At 36.6% G+C, this 20,811-nt stretch overlaps 1 protein-coding gene and 1 non-coding gene across 6 annotated transcripts; both read left to right on the plus strand.

Moving 5' to 3' along the window:
• The first annotated feature begins 93 nt into the window (after positions 1-93).
• LOC128612434 (sorting nexin-14) lies at positions 94-17,649 on the plus strand. 5 transcript variants are annotated; one of them, XM_053632601.1, is made up of 31 exons: positions 375-479; positions 613-752; positions 1,445-1,607; positions 3,689-3,762; positions 3,853-3,931; positions 4,016-4,059; positions 4,131-4,218; positions 4,355-4,439; positions 4,968-5,124; positions 5,210-5,285; positions 5,367-5,411; positions 6,763-6,843; positions 7,035-7,149; positions 7,502-7,657; positions 7,824-7,948; positions 8,895-8,953; positions 9,725-9,751; positions 10,309-10,434; positions 11,091-11,223; positions 11,819-12,005; positions 12,152-12,235; positions 13,660-13,760; positions 13,851-13,962; positions 14,042-14,082; positions 14,177-14,296; positions 14,435-14,558; positions 14,747-14,911; positions 15,116-15,211; positions 16,031-16,122; positions 16,206-16,262; positions 16,351-17,649. In XM_053632601.1, exons 2-31 carry the CDS (start codon positions 622-624, stop codon positions 16,387-16,389), a joined length of 2,982 nt encoding a protein of 993 aa, XP_053488576.1. In that variant the 5' UTR covers positions 375-479; positions 613-621; the 3' UTR covers positions 16,390-17,649. The 5 variants fall into 5 exon arrangements, with proteins under 5 accessions (XP_053488571.1, XP_053488573.1, XP_053488572.1 ...); XM_053632596.1 differs by lacking the exon at positions 10,309-10,434 and having other exon boundaries at positions 94-752; XM_053632598.1 differs by lacking the exon at positions 10,309-10,434 and having other exon boundaries at positions 94-752; positions 1,445-1,565; positions 16,351-17,648.
• Positions 17,650-18,652: 1,003 nt separating this feature from the next.
• trnay-gua (transfer RNA tyrosine (anticodon GUA)) lies at positions 18,653-18,741 on the plus strand. The gene is given in 2 exon segments: positions 18,653-18,689; positions 18,706-18,741. It is a non-coding gene; the product is annotated as a tRNA-Tyr (tRNA).
• Positions 18,742-20,811: the final 2,070 nt, after the last annotated feature.

The raw sequence follows: 20,811 nt of genomic DNA on the forward strand, positions 1-20,811 counted from the left end.
GTTTAAATCTTAGAGATGTGGATGTTTTGTATTTTACGCTGGATGGTCATGCTGCTCCTGATGGAATATATGCAGACATTATCAATATTTATATTTAATTTCATATGCTTTCCGAAGTTACTTCGGCGTTCCTTAAAACGAAGGAGTCGTGCCATGTGCTTCACTGCCGAACTGCTCCAGTGCTGAGGAAGAACACGTGTTCACAGGCGCGCCTCCACCCGGATATGACGCAACTCTCTGGGACCAAACCCTAAACGAACAACGTGTGGGACCGTTACAAAGCATATCAGGAGCGAGCACAACTGGAACAATTGATATGGAAGAAATGATGCAGTATAAAGGTTAATGTATGACTGCGCTTGACGAGCTCGTTATTTCCGCTGGTCTGTTTCGTGAAGAGTAATGTAGCGGCGCTGTCCGTCTGTCAAAACAAACAACTAGCTCAGGCTGTAGATAGTGTTAGAATAGCCTTCCTTGTGGTAAGTACATTGATAGTCGCGTAGTTGAGTTTCATGAACGCAGCTGTCAATAGGCTTCGTCTTCATGCCATTATTATTGTGAGAAACTTGAGAAATGAACGCACGGCTCCTTTACCTTATTTTCACCTCGCAGCTCTGTCTAATGTCTTTACTCCGAGTGTATTTACGGAAGGTGAGGCGGAGGCTGGAGCTGTGGAGAGAGGTGGGCCGCCAATATCCTGTCTTCTGCTTTCTTCTTGTACTCCTGCTTCTGTCTACTGTCTTACTGAATAGGTAATAGTTGGATTTAGGTTTAATAAATGCGTTATACGCCATTCACATCACCCTGCTGAAGAGAAGAAAATACAATACAATATAAACCCTCACAGGAATTCTAATGGTTTCCACTACAAATACCATTACAAATAATCAGCTAACCATTAAAAAAAAGTTACCATTATTGGTCCTTAATGGTATCCATTAGACATAACATGCCACCAATAGAAGACACACGTTTTACAGTAGAAATTCACAGAGACCATTACATTTTTCATTATAAACATTACAAATTCTGTGAGGGTTTCTATAGTTCTTATTTTCAGCAGGGCAGTACTGTCAACACACTCGGATATAACGCTACATAACTATACATGTCGCTTGAGTTTTATCATTCATGGGTACATCTTTTGTACTTAGGAAGCATTTATTTTCACCTGGAAATGTAAATATTTTATGTTATTTAAAAAAAAAAAAAGAATTGAAGGCATGTCACTTGGACCTTAAGGGCCACTCATGTACCTTTTTAAAGCTTTATACTACAAGCTAATTAAAGGTATGTCACATGCGCATATCAGGTAAAATATGCATACTAAAAGGGCCAAAGATGTACCCTTGATACCAGTCCAGCGACAAGGAAAAGTATAGTTTGGTACCTCTATTAAGTGTATGGCACATAGGCATTAACACGTGTTCTGTCTGTGTTTCAGGTATCTTCACATTATTGTAATTTTTTGGTCATTCTTAGCGGGAGTGGTTACCTTTTATTGCTCCTTGGGGCCTGAGACGCTGCTTCCCAATGTCCTCATAACAATTAAACCTAAGAAAAAGGTACACTTAAAAAAAGTAATTTGTCCACTATACAGTGAGGAAGTAAGTATTCAGACACTTTTTATTTATGTATTTTTTATTTATTTAATGTATGCCTTCATTTGCACTACTCCAGTGCCAATAATCCTCTTCAAATTTACACACACAATGTCTTTTGACTTTGTATTTATAAATATGAACAAAAAGTATGTATTTATAATCATTAAAATATAAGGGTTTTTTTTTTTAAACAAAATGTATACATTTTCAACATTAGTACTTTTGTTAATATTGATGCTTAAGGTCTTTGGTATGGCATTGTAGTTTTTTCCCTACTCAAGTGTTGTTTAATAATTTCCCTAAGAACCTTAGGAAGCTCCTTCACCACCATCATGATTGATAACTAATGGCAATATAATTTATAATGCTATCGGGTACAATTTGCATAAGAACATTTGTATAAGTTTTCATATTCAGATTTAAACCGGAGTGTCCGTGGTCTGTTCCAAAAGGTTTTTTTGTAACGTTAACTCTATCACTATTTGTTGGAATAAAAACACTTTAAATAAATAAATAAATAAACAACAACTAAAAACCCCCCCAGGACTGCTGGAAAAATAAGCCATTTTTAATTCGCAAATTATAATAACAAAGAGCTATTTACAGATCATGTGACTGAGTAAGCAAACTAAGTTTCAAAGATACAGTCTTTCCCAAGTCAAGAAACTGTTATTTAAAATTGACAACAATGGCCATCAAATAATATCTGGTCTCATTTACTTCAGTTTTTGATCCATTCCAGAAAGTTCACTCGACATGCTCTCAGACTCTATTATAAAGCTGGGATGCACTTGTAATGCTGCTGCAGGTCAATTTATTTCTAATGCCCATTTGATTTTAATAATGTTGGACAACAATCATTTAAGAATAATGAAAAATGTGAATTAAATGTACAAGTTAGAAAGTTTAAAAATTATCTTAGAAATGATAATTTTTTGCAGATCCCAGCAGAGATATGCTGCCGTATGCACAGAGTGCAGTCTGTTTGAGCTATTTGGAGCAGGGGCTCAATATATGAAAGCATATTTATTTTGTGTGTATAGAAATATGGGAGAAATATGGATTTATTTTGGGGATTAGTATGGCAGTGTTTCAGTCAGGTTACTGGAGCAAACCACTGGCAAAGAATAGCACCTCTGAACATGCCCATGTTATTGAACTGGGTCATGTGAGCAGGGTTGCCAGGTTTGGTATATAATGGCTGTGTATTCGCACCACTGTTAACTTGTTTCCCAAGAGATAAAGAAGACATATGTCTGCATTTTCCTATTCCCGAATAATTTGGGATAGTTTAAAGTCTCTTTTTTTTGTCGTTTTTAAGTTGTAGTTGGGGTGGAAACCTCGCCACCGTTTTTACAAGGATTCCTTGAAATTTTCTTTAAAGCTAAACATACAAATAAAAACCTTGTATGACTTTTTTCATTTTGTCCTGTGGGATCCCATTGAACACCTAGTCTGGAGAAGAAGAAAAAAGAAACCCTCTTTTGTTTGTATCTGTAATCGTATTAATTTAGGATACATTATTTGTGCAATCCAAATAATTTGTGCATCCTTATATTACATTCCTAATATTTAGAAATACAAAGTCAAAAGTGGCTTAGTGGTTAGCACGTTTGCTTCACACTGCCAGGGTTGGGGGTTCGATTCTCGTCACTGCCCTGTATGTGTGGAGTTTGCACGTTTTCCCCGTGCTGCAGGGGTTTTCTCTGGGTACTCCAGTTTCCTCCCCCAGTCCAAAAACCTGCATGGTAAGCTGATTGGCATGTCCAAAGTGTCCATAGTGTGTGTGTCTGTGTATGTGATCGTGCCCTGCGATGGATTGGCACCCCGTCCAGGGTGTACCCCACCTTGTGCCTGATGTTCCTTGGGATAGGCTTCAGGTTCCCCACGACCCTGAAGGATAAGCAGTATAGAAAAGGGATGGATGGATCGATGGAAGTCAAAAGAAATTATGTTTCTAAATTTGAAGTAGTTATATGCAGTGGAAGTCTATTAAATAACGAAATCTCTGAATGCTTATTTCCCCTCACATTACTTTAATACACATCTTTCAGAATTTCAGTCGACTTTTTTTGTGTTAACAGCCTGAGCAGCAAGAGCTGTTTCCTTTCGCCCACAGCTGTGCCGTCTGTGGGAAAATTAAATGCACAAGACACAGGTAATTTTAACTGCTAGAGTTTCATCCTCATCTAAGATTAACCCATATTAAGTTACTAAAATTATTGATTTTTGTTGTTTCTTATGTTAGACCAACATTGCTTCTAGAAAACTATCGGCCATGGTTGGATCTAAAAGTTCACTCCAAGGTGGATGCGTCTCTTTCAGAGGTTTGAGAACTTCATATCACCTCAGTTTAAGACAAATTTCTTTAGAGCTTTGAATGGTTAGTGCAGAATGTTATCTGTCCTCAGATTCTTGAGCTCGTCCTTGAAAACTTTGTGTACCCATGGTACAGGTATGTTGATTGCATCCATTCAGGTCTTTGTATATTAAGACATGGCAATTAAAATGAATCCTTGTTGGTAGGGATATTACAGATGATGAGGCATTTGTGGATGATCTCAGAGTGACCTTGCGCTTTGTAGCTGCGGTGCTGGTTCGCCGAGCACAGAGAGTAATGTGCTATTTCATAATTTTTATTTTTTAGTTAGCGTCTGATTTTGCTGTTTGATAGTTAGCCCATCATTGTTATCACATCAAAGGTGTCTTTTCTTTGCATTGCTAATGTGAACTTCTCTTTTGCTTCACAGGTTGATATTCCATCTCTCATAACACTCAAACTACTTAAAGTTGCCATGAAACACATTGAAATAATTGCCAAAGCAAGACAAAAAGGTATTTAATCATGCATGATTATGTGTTAGGGCTCCACAAGGGGGCAATAGATGGCAAGATGGCATCATCAGGATATTTTAGCCAAAAATTTACTTTCTTCTAACTGGAAAATAAGACTTGGCCATAGATCAATCTTACAGCGACACTAACACCACACCTACACCAACATCAATCCAGAAACATTTATGGGAAATACAAAATCAGTGCTTTGCAGTGACCATGGCTCCAGATTGTCTCTTGATTTCAACCATATTACAACATTATGGGTTTTCTGAGTTGATGAAGGTAGACCGTATGAACAAACCTAAGAACATTCTGTAAGTGGGTTTGAAATTTTCTGCATGGACGAGTGGCCCAAGATTCCTATGTCTTCAACTTTGCTAGACATTACAGAAAAAGGTTTTGAACCCAGTGTTTTGCAGAAAATAAAAGTTTTTTTTTTTAAAGCATTAAAAAACTTTCTCATGTTTGAAAGATATTGTACTTAACTCTGGAGTTAACTTTGTCTCTGTTCTGTGTGTGCTTTAGTGAAGAACTCGGAGCATCTGCAGCAGGCTGCGTTAGAGGAGTATGGCCCTGATCTGCATGTGGCCTTGCGCAGCAGGAGGGATGAGCTGCTCTACCTACGCAAGCTTACTGAGATACTTTTCCTATATATTTTGCCTCCAAAAGCTACTGACTGCAGGTAAGGAAGCTCTGTCATTGAGTGTTAGCAACATTTCTCTGCTTTTTCTTTTTCTTCTTCTGTTGCATGCCTGTGTATTTTCCAGATCTCTTACTCTTCTGATAAGAGAGGTTCTTGCTGGCTCTGTATTCCTTCCTTCCATGGATTACTTGGCTGATCCTGTGAGTGTCCGTGTGAAAGAAACCTGTTTCTAAGATGGTTGTTTTTTGTGCATATATAATTCATATATTTTTCTCTTTTAGGATACTGTGAACCAGTTGCTGCATATTTTCATTGACAACTCTCCAGTAAGTCTTAAATAGTTATGTTGTTGCTGTCTGTGATCTTGAATAATAATGTTTTTTTCCGGACCAAATGTCAGAAAAGAAAACACCTTAAAGCAGTGAAACAGTGCAGCAAATATTTAGAAATTAATTTAATACAAAATTCACATGCACAACAATATTTAAAAGCAAATTTGCTATGTGTTTTACAGAACAGTTACACAGCTTAATTGACAAAGATAAAGCAAACTGAGATTAATAGAATATAAGGTGCGTCCCAAATCGTATACGTATGCCCTATTCATATGGCATTTTGTAGTATAAATAGTGTGAGTAGTGGGTTCACACTGAAAATTCCAACTAGAAGAAGTATACTTCAGGTACCTGGATGATGCACTTATTCAACCAAAAAACACTTAATTCACTCAATGGTTGCAGCTTTGCTTACGTAGTAGAAAAGGGTAGGGGCTACCATGCACTGACGCTGGCTCAGATTTGCTCAGAATTTGAAAAAAAAAGTAATATTGGGCATAAATGGAAACATTGAATAAACAGAAAAGTGAATAAATTTATTCACATTGATTCTGGGTATTCTGCTAATGCTGGCAGTGTCGCATTGCGTGTGTTTGCCATCATTTTCCATTAACTGGGAAACAGCTTATACTTCCAGTTTGTAAAAAAAAAAAAACTTTCCATTTGAGTAGATTCTACTCTTCTAAACTTCATACACTAGACAGTAGAGTGCATAGTGTATAATATGTTACTTGAGACACAATTATAGTTTTATTTTTGTAGCAGCAACCTCCTGACCATTTTTTTAAACACTGCCATAATTCTCAATAAGGAGGCCAAGAGCTACAAGTGACAAAGAAAAACTGTAGCATGGTGCTAAGGATGAAGTAATCTTGAGTGTAAAGTTATATAACTTTACATATATAAAGTTTATATAAAGTGCAAGTTAATATCTAGTGGTAACTATACCAGTCACTCATTATTATTGTATTGGCGGTAATAGTGACAGATTTATCATAGTCAGTAGTCAGTCTGTGTAGAGATAGCAGGGGCTTGTAGCCTTCAGGACAACAGGATTTGAAGGTGATAGGTCACAGAACAGACGGATTTGAAGATTGAGACCCTAAAAGCTGGAGTAGAAGCTTGTAAACTCAGGAAGGAAGGAGTAGTTTGTAGGCCTTGGGTACGGCAGGAGTAGAAGTTTGTAAGTGTCAGGATGGGTACCAAGTGATTAAGATAGTGAATATAGTGAACTTTCCAATTAAAATTAAATGCAATATTAAAGAAATATGTTTATAGTCTGCTGAATAAATGTTTGCTGTATATCTGTGTATATGTTTTGATGGTGGATATCTCATTGCAGCCTGAAGCTGCCACTGAACCGGCCTCTGCATTTGTCCCATTTCTGCAGAAGTATGCAGACATACGCAACAATAAGTCTTCAGTGAGTCTTAACTGTTCTCACCTGATTCTGTGATGCATTTATTTATCTCTGCATCATTGACTTAAAACATTCCTCAGAATTCATGCATAATATAACCTATGATATGTAAGAACAAGATTAAGATTCCTAACTGGAAAAAATGTCATCTGTTTGTTGTTGTTTGGTATTAATAGTATTAATCTTCAAATCAGGTGTTAAAGCTAGAACTTAAGGAGATTCGGGAGCAGCAAGACCTGCTGTTTCGCTTCATGAACTTCCTCAAGCAAGAAGGGGCTGTTCATGTGCTGCAGTTTTGCCTCACTGTTGGTAAGGTTTACAACCTCAGCCATTGGCACAAGTAAAAAGTGTATTGTGTACATCTTTTCATTTTGGGGTCTAGTCGTTCCCTAGGGCAGCTAAACAGTGAGCTTGGAGGAGAGTGTGGACTTATTCTGTACACTGGAGTAACACATGCCTATGATTGTCAACTGTTATTCAGACTGACATGGAAGAAAGGAATGGCATCATTCCCACTCAGAGAGCAGGGCCAGTTGCAGACTCAGCCAGGATTTGCAATCTCTCAGTAATACTGGGAGTACTTGGTTGCTTCACCCAAGAGTTTGTTTCAAGTCATTAAAAATGCCTCTAAGCTCAGTGTTTTTTTCTCTCCATATTTCAGAAGAGTTTAATGATAAGATCCTTCGTCCAGAACTTTCTGATGCTGAAAAACTGATGCTACACGAGGAGGTGAAAAAGATATATGAAACATACTGCCTTGATGAGAGCATTGACAAAATTCGCTTTGACCCATTCATTGTTGAGGAGATCAGGAACAGTAAGTTGCTGGGTTGTTGTTTTAGGGTAATTGTTAAAAGCAGGCATTCCCCAGATCTTATCCTTTCAATTCAGTCATGTTTAACTGATAAAAGATAAGTGTGCATGAATGGCAATACGTTGGCTTTGATTTCATCATATGCTTTATTGTTTCTCTACCCCTACAGTTGCAGAGGGCGCATATGCTGACGTCGTAAAACTGCAGACTATGCGCTGTCTGTTTGAAGCCTATGAACATGTTCTTTCCTTGTTGGAGAATGTTTTTACTCCAATGTTCTGCCATAGTGATGAGGTAATGCTACTTCTATGCACACTACATCCTTGTGGGATCATTTTCTAACACATGACTGCTCTAGTCCAGGTTTGGAGTACAGTTCTCCAACTGATCACCAGGTTTAGTGTTTTCAATTAGGGGAATCACCAAACTATGGGACTGGAGGCGGGCTACTATAAATTCAAACAATTTTATTTATTTTGATTTGTCACACCCACAACCATACACAGTACGACATGCAGTGAAATCAGTCCATACAGGATTTTGCAGAATTTTTTTGTGATTGTTGCAACCAAAACTCTTGGTTTTGCTGCTGCTTTTTAAAAACAATTTTTGTGCTTTTTTTGTGGAAAACTACTTGAATTGGCAAAATTGTTATGTACAATCTTTTGCAGTGATGTTTGTTTGTAAATTAAACCTTTTAGCTGTACTCATGTTCAACACACATGAATCGAAGAGGGCTTTGGCTGAATGAGAGCCGTGATGATGTCACATGACGCGTCTTGGCCCAAATCTGTGGAAAATCTTTTTTAATTTCGAAAAATTGCAAGCTCCTCCAAATATTGTGGTGTTTGCTTGATTTTTGCGTTAATTTCTGTGATTGCAAAATAGCGAAATCCCGGAGGGACTGTGTAATGCTTATTACTACATAAAATAGAATTTACCTAAAGATTTACTGTTATACAAGTAGAAAACAAAAAATGTAAAAAAATAATATAAGGGATGTAAAAGTAACAGTATGACTATATTTGGAATAAAGTGCAGATATTTGCAGCTGTATGTACAAAGCAATGAACTGTGCAGGCAGTATGAAAACGATTTGAAAGATTTGAAAAAGATTCGAAAAGTATGAAAGACTTGATAGAGAGCACATAAAACACACACACACACAGTTTCCACTATACTAAGATTTGCTTACTAAGTCTTGATAAAATGGAGAACTTACACAAATACTATGTTTCAGTATTTTAGGCAGCTGTTGAGGGGGGCAGAATCCCCAACTAGGAGCTCCAGACTTGGCAGGTGGGTGGTCTCCAAATTGTAGAACAGATATTAATTGAAAGTAGGGCCAAAAGCACATTTGGTTTTTGACCAAATAAATAATGATGCAGAATACTTTATCAAGCAAGTAGTATAGTGTATATAAGTGCTTGCATGCTCAAAGTGGTAATCTGTTGCAAATCTACCAATGTTCATGTCAAAATAGAAACAACACTAGCCACAACACAGCATGTTGCCTGATGAACAGTTTAGATAAAGTTTTAGGGCCCAGTGTATATTGATTTCATGTTGTGAAAGATTTCACTCCATGCCCAAGAATTTGTGTTTAATTTTTCATTTTTTTCACTGAAAGTATTTGCAATGGTAATTCAGCCTTGGCCTTGGCCATGAACTTTCATTTGTGTGCATCACTAAAAATTCAGGATTGCTTTGCCAGATAAGTCTCACACAGATATGTAGGCTTGCTTATCAAGACAAGGTTTGCTATTTATTTCTATTGAACACTGCCTTCCAAGCTTCTTAGCATCCACCGGATTGTACAGGCTGACTATTAAATACTTGTTGTTCAGGAAAATGGAACTTCTCTTCTTATATTTACCCACTCACTTTATTTTAGTCAGTTTTATCATATTCTATTGTTTGTTAAATGTTTTGCTCATTTATTCAACATATAACACGTTCCTTAAATGTTATTTTCTTTCTTTTATATCCATATGTGTTATTTGGTGCTTTGTATTATGAGGTTTAGTGTTTGCAGAGGACAGTTGTAATTCCTTTTGCCCATTATTTCAGAAATAGCGTGAGTTTGGATGACATCCGGTGAGTACGCTGTCGGCTTCATGCTCAACCTAGCTCTCCGTTCTCCACATAATGCTGCACGTGATATACATGCTGGAATGCAGGGAAAAACTGCTTACTTTGTCAGCTGCAGATGTCTCTGTGAAAGCTACAACACTGTTGTGGCTTTGTATAACGTGCCTATAGAAGCTCAGAATTCTTTCATTTAGTCTGGGTCTAGCATGATGACTTCTTATAAATTGAGATACTTTTTTAAGCCGACACTAAATTGCTTATTTATATTAAATTTGCCTGATGTCTGCTCTGTACACCAGTCACACAGAATCTGGTAACTTTGGCCTTCACATGCCTTGAGATAAGAAAATATAGGAGTCAGTCTGTGGAGCTATGAACTGCTATATGCTATTGTTGTGAAAAAGTCTTAAAACCTACTGCAACAACTTACACAACTACTGCAACAACTTACATAACTACCTTGATCCCCTTAGCTAATTTTGTTTGTCTCTCTCTCTCATACCACGGACTACACTTTGTATCTGTGTCCATCCTTTGACCCTCCATTCATCCACGGGCTCTAGCTTTTCTGAGTGGGACTATACCATGAACCTAGAGTCTCCGTCCATCTCATCTGCATCTGTCTCCCCTAATTTTTCATCCATTACCCACCCATCTTGCTCTAATGCCTGGCGCACCGTTGCGCTTAAGTAAGTCAGGATCCATTGCAAGTCCTGTAGCCCTGTATGCATGGATTCTTTTGATAACCCTCTGGCCCATGTGTTTGTGTGTGTGGAATCTCAGTATGTTGACCATACTGAGAGCAACAATATATTTTATTGTAACTGTTGTTTTATCTAGATGTAGATATAACACAGTGTAATATATTGTTTCTAACAGAAATCTAAACTGGTTTTGGAATAAAGTGCTGATCCTTTCCCCTCCATGTTGTTTATTCTAAGTGAGGGACTTGTCCTTCACTACACAAGACTCCTAATATTTTATATTCAAAACACAAATGAGCATGTGTGTGTGTTTGCGTGCGCGTCTGTGTACGTGTGTGTGTAGGGGGGGGTGGGTGGGTGGATGAGCGCTCTTGTCAATGTTAAATACATTTGAAAACCATGTGGTATATTGCTGTCCATGTGTTGTTGCCAACTGATGGATGATTTGAGCTGAATGAAATGACTTGAATTGAGTCTGTTTTTGTTAGAAATGTCTGCTTTAAGCAATTCATTGTTTATTTGAAAATGTTTCCTTCCCCTTACAAATGCATGACAATTGCATGTGCTGTGCCCATCTTAAACATCTTTACCAAGGACTCCAGGTAGGTTTTTTTGATTATGTGGATATGTATTATTTTCAGGAACACATCAAAGCGAGGAGAATCATTTGGCATCAGCCGCATCGGCAGTAAGATTAAGGGGGTTTTCAAGAGTACCACCATGGAAGGGGCCATGCTGCCCTCTTATGGATTAGCAGAGGGAGAGGATGATATGGTATGTGAGCTCTGCCTTAAGACCATGTTTTTAAGTAACAATTACTGTTTGATTATTTACCTGTGTTTCCCTTCAGCACCACCTCTGACATTTGAACCTCAAAATTGGCTTGGCTCTCTTTCTCATTCTGTGAACTCAGAGTGTTTGTCAAATGTAGTTACACTAGCCAAGCTCTAGCTCATCCTTGGCTCATGTAATGGACAAGTTTAAAAATAGGATGTTTCTCACCAGTTGGCCCTGCATAAATGTAGACTATGCTGTACATCTAGTAAGAATAAAAAAAAATTTGGGGTGCTATATAGTAACATGTTATCCTAAAACATCATACATGGATCTCCTATTGGAAATTAATTTTCCTGTGTATATATAAATAGTGTTGAATAGTTAAATTCTAGTTTTGTTGTGACTTTTATCCCAGCTGTATATGCTAATCTATCCATTATAAACAGTGTGATTAATGTTTATGTTGATGTCATTCGTGATCTTAACTGCTTGTGTAATTGATGTTATCCCTGTTATATATGAATTAGAGTAAATATTATCTAAGACATATTAAAAATGGTTTCTACTGATTCCCCACTATTTGACATCTCAGGTTGAGGAGGCCATCATGGTTATGGAGGATGACTTGCCCGTGGAGGCTATCAGTACTCCAAGTACACCTCGTAACCTGACAGCCTGGAGCATCACTATCCCCTATGTGGACTTATTTGATGATGAGGTGAAGAAGGAGAGGATTCCTGTGTATTGCATAGATGTGGAGAGAAATGACAGGAGAGCAGGTAGAGCCTGGAATGCGTCAGTCACAACAATCTTTAAGTTTTTTTCAACTATTTAAGTTGTTTAACTGTTATCTAATTAAAGATAAATTGATTGTTCTGTGTAACAGTGAAAATAGAAAGTATAATTTCTTTCACTTGCTTTTTAGTGGGTCATGAGACAGAACATTGGTCTGTTTACCGAAGATACCTGGAATTTTATGTTCTTGAGTCAAAACTTACCGAGTTTCATGGTATGTACAATCTGATTTATAAGCAGTAGGTGAAATTTATTTTAATGCTTGCAGTTATATACAGTGCTGTGAAAAAGTATTTGCCCCATCCTGATTTCTTCTTTTTTTGTGTGTATCTCATACTAAATTGTTTCAGAAATTAAAACAAAATCTAAGACAAAACAAAGGCAACCTGAATAAACACAAAATACAGTTTTTAAATGATAGTTATTTATTGAAGCAAAAAAAGTTATCCAAAATGTATTTGCCCCCGTAGTTACTAATACACCAAATCTATGAAACTGCATTCATAATGGGGTTCAGCTGGACTAGATGCAACCACGCCTGATTACTGCAAACCCTGTTCAATCAAATCACCACTTAAATAGAACTTTTTCAACAGCTTGAAGTTGGATAAAAGGCCGTACCCAATAATAGACTATGCCAAAGTTGAAAGAAATTCCAGAAATGATGAGGAAGAAGGTGATTGAAATACATCTTCCGTCTGGGAAGGGTTACAAAGCTATTTCAAAGGCTCTGGGACTTGAAAGGACCACAGTGAGAACCATTATCTCCAAATGGAAAAATTCGGCACGGTTGTGAACCTTCCCAGAAGTGGCCGACCTTTCAAAATTCCTCCAAGAGCACAGTAACAACTCCTCCAGCGAGTCACAAAAGAGCCAAGGACAATATCAAAGGACATATAGACCTCTCTTGCATAAATAAAGGTCACTGTTCATGACTCCACTATCAGGAAGACACTGGGTAAAAAATGGCACCCATGGAACAGCGGCGAGGTGAAAACCGCTGCTAACCCAGAAGAACATTAAGGCTCATCTGAATTTTGCCAAAACACACCTTGATGATTCTCAAACCTCTGGGAGAATGTTCTGTGGATTTATGAGTCGAAAGTGGAACTGTTTGCAAGAAAGGGTCCTGTTACATCTGGCTTAAACAAGACACAGCATTCCACAAAAAGAACATCATACCTACGGTCAAGCATGGTGGTGGAAGTGTGATGGTGTGGTATGCTTTGCTGCTTCAGGGCCTGGGCAACTTGCAGTAATTGAGGGAAGAGGCAAGATAATGATCCAAAGCATAGGAGTAAGTCTTAGTCCTAGACCTAAGTGAAAGACTGATCTCTATTTATTGGAAGCGTTCAGTTGCAGGTATTGCTGCTAAAGGTGGTACAACCAGATTTTAAGGTGAAGGGGGCAATTAGTTTTTCACATGGATGATAGGTGTTAGATAACTTTTTTTTTGCTTCATTAAAAAAATTAAAACTGTATTATATGTTTACTCAGGTTGCCTTCGTTTTATGTTGTATTTCTTTGAAGATCTAAAACTATTTACTATGAGATGTACACAAAACCAGAAAAATCAGGATGGGGCAAATACCTTTTCACAGCACTGTATGTATATATATATTTTTTACCTTGAAACAGGCTCATTCCCTGATGCACAACTTCCATCCAAGCGGATAATTGGACCTAAAAACTATGAGTTTTTAACATCCAAGCGTGAGGAATTTCAGGAATACCTACAGGTATTAATGATAGAAAAACTGTTGTTTCAGTTAGAGCAACATACCCTGTATGTAATCACTGACATACGTATGCTGGGTGTGTTTATTTAGAAACTCCTGCAACACCCTGAGTTGAGCAATAGCCAGCTGCTGGCAGACTTTCTCTCCCCTCACAGCGTGGAGTCGCAGTTTCATGACAAGATGTTACCTGATGTCAATCTTGGTACTTAGTGTGCATAATTATAGTTATGAGTAGAACACAGACTCTTTATTAACACTTTATTAATATTTTCCTCTTACAGGGAAGATAATTAAATCTGTACCTAGCAAACTAATCAAAGAGGTTAGTTGTTTTTTCTTAGATGCAACTAATGCACTAGATGATACTACTTTGATATAATTCCAATGATTTATTTAGCATATTTACTTTTCTACAGAAAGGCCAGCACCTAGAACCATTTATCCAGGCTTTCTTCAACTCATGTGAATCGCCGAAACCCAAACCCAACCGGCCTGAACTCACAATCCTCAGCCCCACGTCGGAAAACAACAAAAAGGCAAGCTTTTTCAGTTTTACTGGAATTAGTAAATATCAAATATCAAACTCTAGTTTGATATTTGCTTTGTTTCTGTTAGAATAGTGTTTGAATCTGAAACTGTATCTTTGACTTTGAATACACTTTGGTATCCTTTAGCTTTTTAATGAACTATACAAAAACAATGCAAATCGCTCAGAGGTCACAGAGAAGAGGCACAACCAGAATTACTTTATGGAGATGATCACCGTAGAAGGAGTTTATGATTACTTAATGTTTCTAGGTAAGTCTCCACATCCTGAGTCACATCCTGAGTCCTATTCGAACTATATGTCATTATTTTATCATCCATAGTAGTTATAATAACTCTATACATTGAGCATTGAGAATGATAAATAATTGAATTTAGAATTATGAAGCATTTTTATGTTACTACAACTAAAGTTATTTTTGGTCCCAAAATTTTGGCAGGACGAGTGGTATTTCATATACCTGATTGGTTACATCATCTCTTAATGGGTGGGCGCATCCTGTTTAAAAACACACTGGAGGCATATACTGACTACTATCTGCAGAACAAACTAGACCAGGTGTTTCAAGAGCATCGTGTGGTTTCACTTATCACTCTGCTCAGAGGTAACGAATACTACACCCAAAAAGTGGGTCTGTCATCTGTTATTAAATAACAAATGATCATAATAAACTTACTAGTATAATTAGAGTTTATAATGGGTTTAGTCATTAATTTAACTTGACGTCGTTGTTGTTTTTTCTAAGTCCAGACACTTACAATGTATATTTTAATATTATTATCATTTGACAGTATGTACTCTTCCCTAGATGCTGTATTCTGTGAGAACAGTGAACCACGCTCTTTAGAAGACAAGCAAAAAAGAGCCAGAAAAACATTCGACGAAATGAGGAATTACATTCCAGGTTGAGCAGCTGTTGGTTTTAAAATTACTGCACATATCCCCTTTCAATAACTATTTTTTTTTTCCGTTGGAATGGTTTTAATTGACAGATTATGTTTATGTATGCAAATTTTATTCAGCTAATGAAGGACATGATTGTTAGTCCATCATGTGCTTTACTCCAGTATTATAGTAGATTAGTAATTAGTAACACCTTTATTGCTGACGAACATACAGCATGAGGCGCATTTCAATTTGTGATAGCTATGCATGTAAAACAAATGTACACAAATTCCTCTGACGATTTGTTAATCATCAGTTTCATCTTTGGTATATCTGTCTGAACAAACTTACATCTGGTTGGAATATGTAAATTTGTGTTTTTTTGGCAACTATAAAAATGCTGAATTTTATAGTTCAAATTTAATGTTAATAATAATCATCAAAATTAGTTTTAGTAAATAATATAATAACAATAATAATGATTAGATAGTACATAGTATAAAAACAATAACGATAGAAATTAACATTGATAATCACTCCGAACCTTGTGCTAAGAAGGTAGATCGTTTGATTAGGAAATTACATGTGCTGTATATGAGTGTTAATCAAGGTGTCATATGTGTCTGATGTGTAAATAAGGGAGTAGAGGACAGGAGCTTGGCACTGAAGCAGATTCGTCAATTGCACTCAAATTGACACTCATTTGGATACCATCTGACAGTATAATAAATTAAGCTCAAATGTCTATACAGTTTGCATGAAAAGGGGCCATTATTTCTCAGATTTGAGGTCTTAATAATATTTAAATAATGAAGTGAAATTGGTGCTTTGGTGTTAGATTTGCTTGGAAAGTGTATTGGAGAGGAAGCAAAATATGAAGGGATAAAGCTCCTCTTTGATGGACTTCAGCAGCCAGTTCTTAACAAGCAGGTAAGTGCTAATAAATTATTGCCTTCATTGTGAAATCCACTGTACAAATGATAATTCAGGAATTTTGTCACATCTCCTTGCAGCTGACATACATCCTGCTTGATGTAGTAATTCTGGAGCTTTTCCCCGAATTAAACAAAGTAAGCTGTACTGTATGCATCTTAATGTTAACTAAAGAACAATCATAACATTCATGTTACTGTTTTTTATATTCATGCTGAATTTTAGGTACAGAGAGAAACTTCTGTTATGGCTCCATGGATGTAGAAAAATCCACCACAAGATTGTCGCAGTTTTCTATATCTCTGCATGTGCAACATCTTACTTAAATGCCCAAAGAATTATATACACTAGTGTATTTTTGAGACAAATGTACAAAGCATGACTTGTCTATATAGATTGCCGTGCAGGGTAGGCTATATAGAATGGATGTACTGAACTGCCTTGAAATGCCCATGACTACATGAAGTAAAATTTATACCATGTTTTAAAATACTGGCCGTTAAAACAGGAAATGATGAATGGTACAGACTTTTTTTTGTTTTTTTGACAACACAGCACTGACCTTTGCAAAACACTAAATAGGTTGCAGTGCACTGTATTACAAACTTTGTGAACAAGTTCTTAATTGTGAATTCCTTAAGACCCAATTAAGACATTTTATGTTGCTTAATCAAACTGTCCGTAAATAAAAAATGTGGACTAGAGTGTGTTTTCAGAGAAGCATTTGTAGGTAGTGAGCACTACTATCCATCCTGACATTACCCACTATTCTGACTAAAACACTCTTATGATGTCTTATGATGCAAGTGTGTGTTTACATGTGCCACAATAAAATATTTTATATAACACACCTGTCTGTGTGTGCTAAAATGTACATCCAACGGTTAGTACTGATTTTATTAACAATTGGTTAAGGGTTGTATTGGATATTTGACCGTATGTGGGAGAGTCTTGCTAAGGATGCACTAGAGACCTGTTATCTCTGCTGTTATATTTTTAATATTTGAGTGATTAAAGAAGGAGACATCACTGCCCTGGTGAAAAACAATAGAAACCATCACAGAAATTGTAATTGTATCCACTACAAATACCATTACAAGCCATCAGCTAACCATTAAAACCATTACCATTATTGGTCCTTAATGGTATCCACTAGACATAACATTTACATTTACATTTATTCATTTAGCAGACACTTTTAAGCAAGCGACTTACAAATGAGAAAATTCAAGCAAAACATGCCACCAATAGAATACAACAGATTACCACTAGAGACCCACAGGGGCCATTACAGTTTCCATTAAAACCAATACAATTCCTATTATGACCATTAAAACCATTACAAATTCTATGAGGGGTTCTGTTGTTTTTTGAGCAGGGTGTCCTTCTAAAAGACTGAATTTACTGAATTATGTAGTTTACTGTCGTCTGGAAAGAGCATATGTGTAGTGAGTTTGAGTTTTGTTACCTGTAACTTTTCTTTTTGGTTGTGATCTACATCTGTCTAGTTAGCTATGCAAAAAGTTATATCCATATCCACAGGACAGACAGGCGGGGATTAAAACACTGAGAGCCCCTCTAACTACAATGAAATGTCTAAATGCAGGAACCCTACAAAAACGTCACAACAACATTTCAGCAAGTAAAATGTTAGTAAAAGGTACTGTTTTATACCGTGGTGTAACCAGAGTTGGAGAAGCATTGGGATTAATCTATCCCTTTCAGACTAGATCTGAAACATGATGCCAATTAAGATTAGGGCAGAAAAGTACCCTATAATTTTACCCCTGGTTGCCCCAGTCTTAATTGCCCTAGTTATATATGTTTGTGTGTAACTGTTCTCATTTACATTTACATTTATTCATTTAGCAGACGCTTTTATCCAAAGCGACTTACAAATGAGAAAATACAAACAAAGCGATATATCAAGCAGAGAACAATACAAGTAGTGCTACTATACAAGATCCGTTAATTGAGTTCCAGAAGAAGCCAAGTGCGCAGAGTAGATGTGTAAGTGCCAGAGTAAGTTTTTTTTTCTGTTCTCAGTCGTATTAGGTAATTTATCAGTTTCTATACTTCCCGATAAGTCGTTTAGTGAACTGGAATGAGTGATTGAGCGTTTATGGGGCGTTTAAAATACATGGTAGATAGTACAAGCGAGGAGAGGTCGGGCTGGGAGTCGATTCCCCAAAAGAGCCGATTCCAGGTATTGGGAGTTTATACCAAAGCGTTGGAGTCGATTCTACAAGGTGGGATTCAACTGTATTTCAGTCTAGATGGAGTTGATTGTGCGCTTAAAAACGCCAATTTTTACATGTGGCCCTGTCAAGTTCTGTAGGCTGCAGCCAGGTCTACTTCTCTATTTAGTGCTTCAGAGTCTCGGAGCATTTTACTCCCGACACATTCAGAAAGAAATCTTATAAGCTCAAAACTTCAATAGCGCGTCGCTAACATGTAGAAGCAATATATGTAGTGTAGAAGTATGTGGTTATGTTTAAAAGAAATTGGTGTCAAGATGCTCTCGTGGCCTTCGATAGCTCAGTTGGTAGAGCGGAGGACTGTAGTGGATTACTCATAGAGATCCTTAGGTCGCTGGTTCGAATCCGGCTCGAAGGAACCATTTTTGGTCAGATATCAAACTCGCACCATCCGAGTTTCTGAAACCTTTGTCCATTTGACTGTATATATATGCGTGGATCTCGTAGCACAGTTCAAAAGTGAAGCCAAAATGCCTCTGAGGGCATCTAGTGTCTGGCTGCAGTACAGTCATTAACCCCACCCATTCCTATTATATTCAGTGAGAGAGGTGGCAAACTTCCATTTTAAGTTACATCTCACAAATCATTTTGAGGAAGTGGTCTGTGCTTAGTTGACCTTGATATCTGCCCCAATATTTTTTCCTTACGATAAATATGTTTTATAAGAGTTATTTGGTGATACATACAAGAGCATGTTTGATGAGGTGATTGACAGTTTTGTACACGACAATTTAGCCTTATAAACGCACATGCATTTAAAGCTCTTGACAGTTCAGTAGCAAAGCCATGACTTGGTCTGCTTTAAACTGTTGTAACACCCTCACTGGGGAGTTCTTTGCAGTATGTCTAGTATGTTGCTCGATTTGATGTCTAAGCCAGCTCGTAGTACTGATGATATTATATCTTGCAAACTGACATGAGTTAACGAAGTGAGGGCATAAACCAAGGCAGTTAACACTAGCTAAATTTCATAATAATTTACTATTGCCTGTAAAGTTTAGCCAGTCACTCCTTTTTAAACAAATCCACTGTCCACTTGGCCATCTGTACACCAATTTTCACAAAATGGTGACTCCCATTTCGACCCAAAAAAAGGCTTCAGAACCGCACAATGGGAATGAATGGCCATGTTGTCTCCTCATATAGACAGTCATTGGTTTGCATGTGCACTCTGCCAGAGGTCCTTCTGGAGAAAGAGACGTGTTTGTCTTCAATGATGTTAACAAATGAGCATTTTAAAATCATGAACTTGTGGATTTCAAATATATATATATATATATATATATATATATATATATATATATATATATATATATATATATATATATATATATATATATATTTGAAATCCACAAGTTCATGATTTTAAAATGTAAAATATATTTACAGAAATAACACCTATATATATATATATATATATATATATATATATATATATATATATATAGGTGTTATTTCTGTAAATATATACATTTATCAATACTGGAAACAGGCATGTGCAATGAAAACATGATCAATACTGGGATTTATTGAAGTATGAAATCAGGACTACAGCCATGGTTATGGACAAAGGTTAAGAAAGAACATGAGAGGAATATCATTAAGACAAATTCAAAATTATATAGGAAAAGAATTGTTTATCAGCCTAATGAAGATGTACATCAGTAAAGTATACAGTAAATATTCGTCTTATGAGTATAAAGCAAGGGGGTATGTGTGAGATACTGATGCAAGTGGTTTAAAGTGGTTTAAATTACCAACTTGTTAATAGATAGAGTCCCCAATGATAATGCATCAGGTATGCATTATCCCTAACCCTAACCCTAACCAGGTATTTCACAATACATGAACAGGTTTTATCAAAATATTTATTCTTTTGTAATTATGCCTCAAATGATGACTTTACATATAAAGAAAGCACATTTCACAGGAATTAATGCTCTTGAAAGTATGGCCACTATTTTTTGAAGAATAAATTTGACTGTTCAAAAACACTTATCTGAACAGGTGAATAAGTGAATCATTAATACGGTAGGTTAAGTGATTTGTAAAAATGAAAATCATAGGTACCAACTGAATTTTGATCCAGTTATGGAACGCAAGTAATATACATTAGTTAAAAAGTGGAAGGAATATTGGATGGTGAATCAGCATTGAGTGTGCACATACCATAAGGCATATTTCAATATACATTACAACAACATAATGTAAAGAATTCTGCTAAATCCACTCAGCAGCCAACACCTAAAGAAAAAAAAAAAATCAGCTCAAAATAGCATTAGACAGGCCAAAGTTTTATTGTCAAACTTAAAGAAAACACAACACATACTTACTGCAACATTTATATGTTTTATGCTTCCAAAATAATTATATTCAGCACAGCATTTCACTAGATGGGTTTTAGAGATAAAACAAAAATAAAGCTTGT

The sequence above is a fragment of the Ictalurus furcatus genome, chromosome 9 (assembly GCF_023375685.1).
Source record: "Ictalurus furcatus strain D&B chromosome 9, Billie_1.0, whole genome shotgun sequence".
Taxonomy (NCBI): Eukaryota; Metazoa; Chordata; class Actinopteri; order Siluriformes; family Ictaluridae; genus Ictalurus; species Ictalurus furcatus.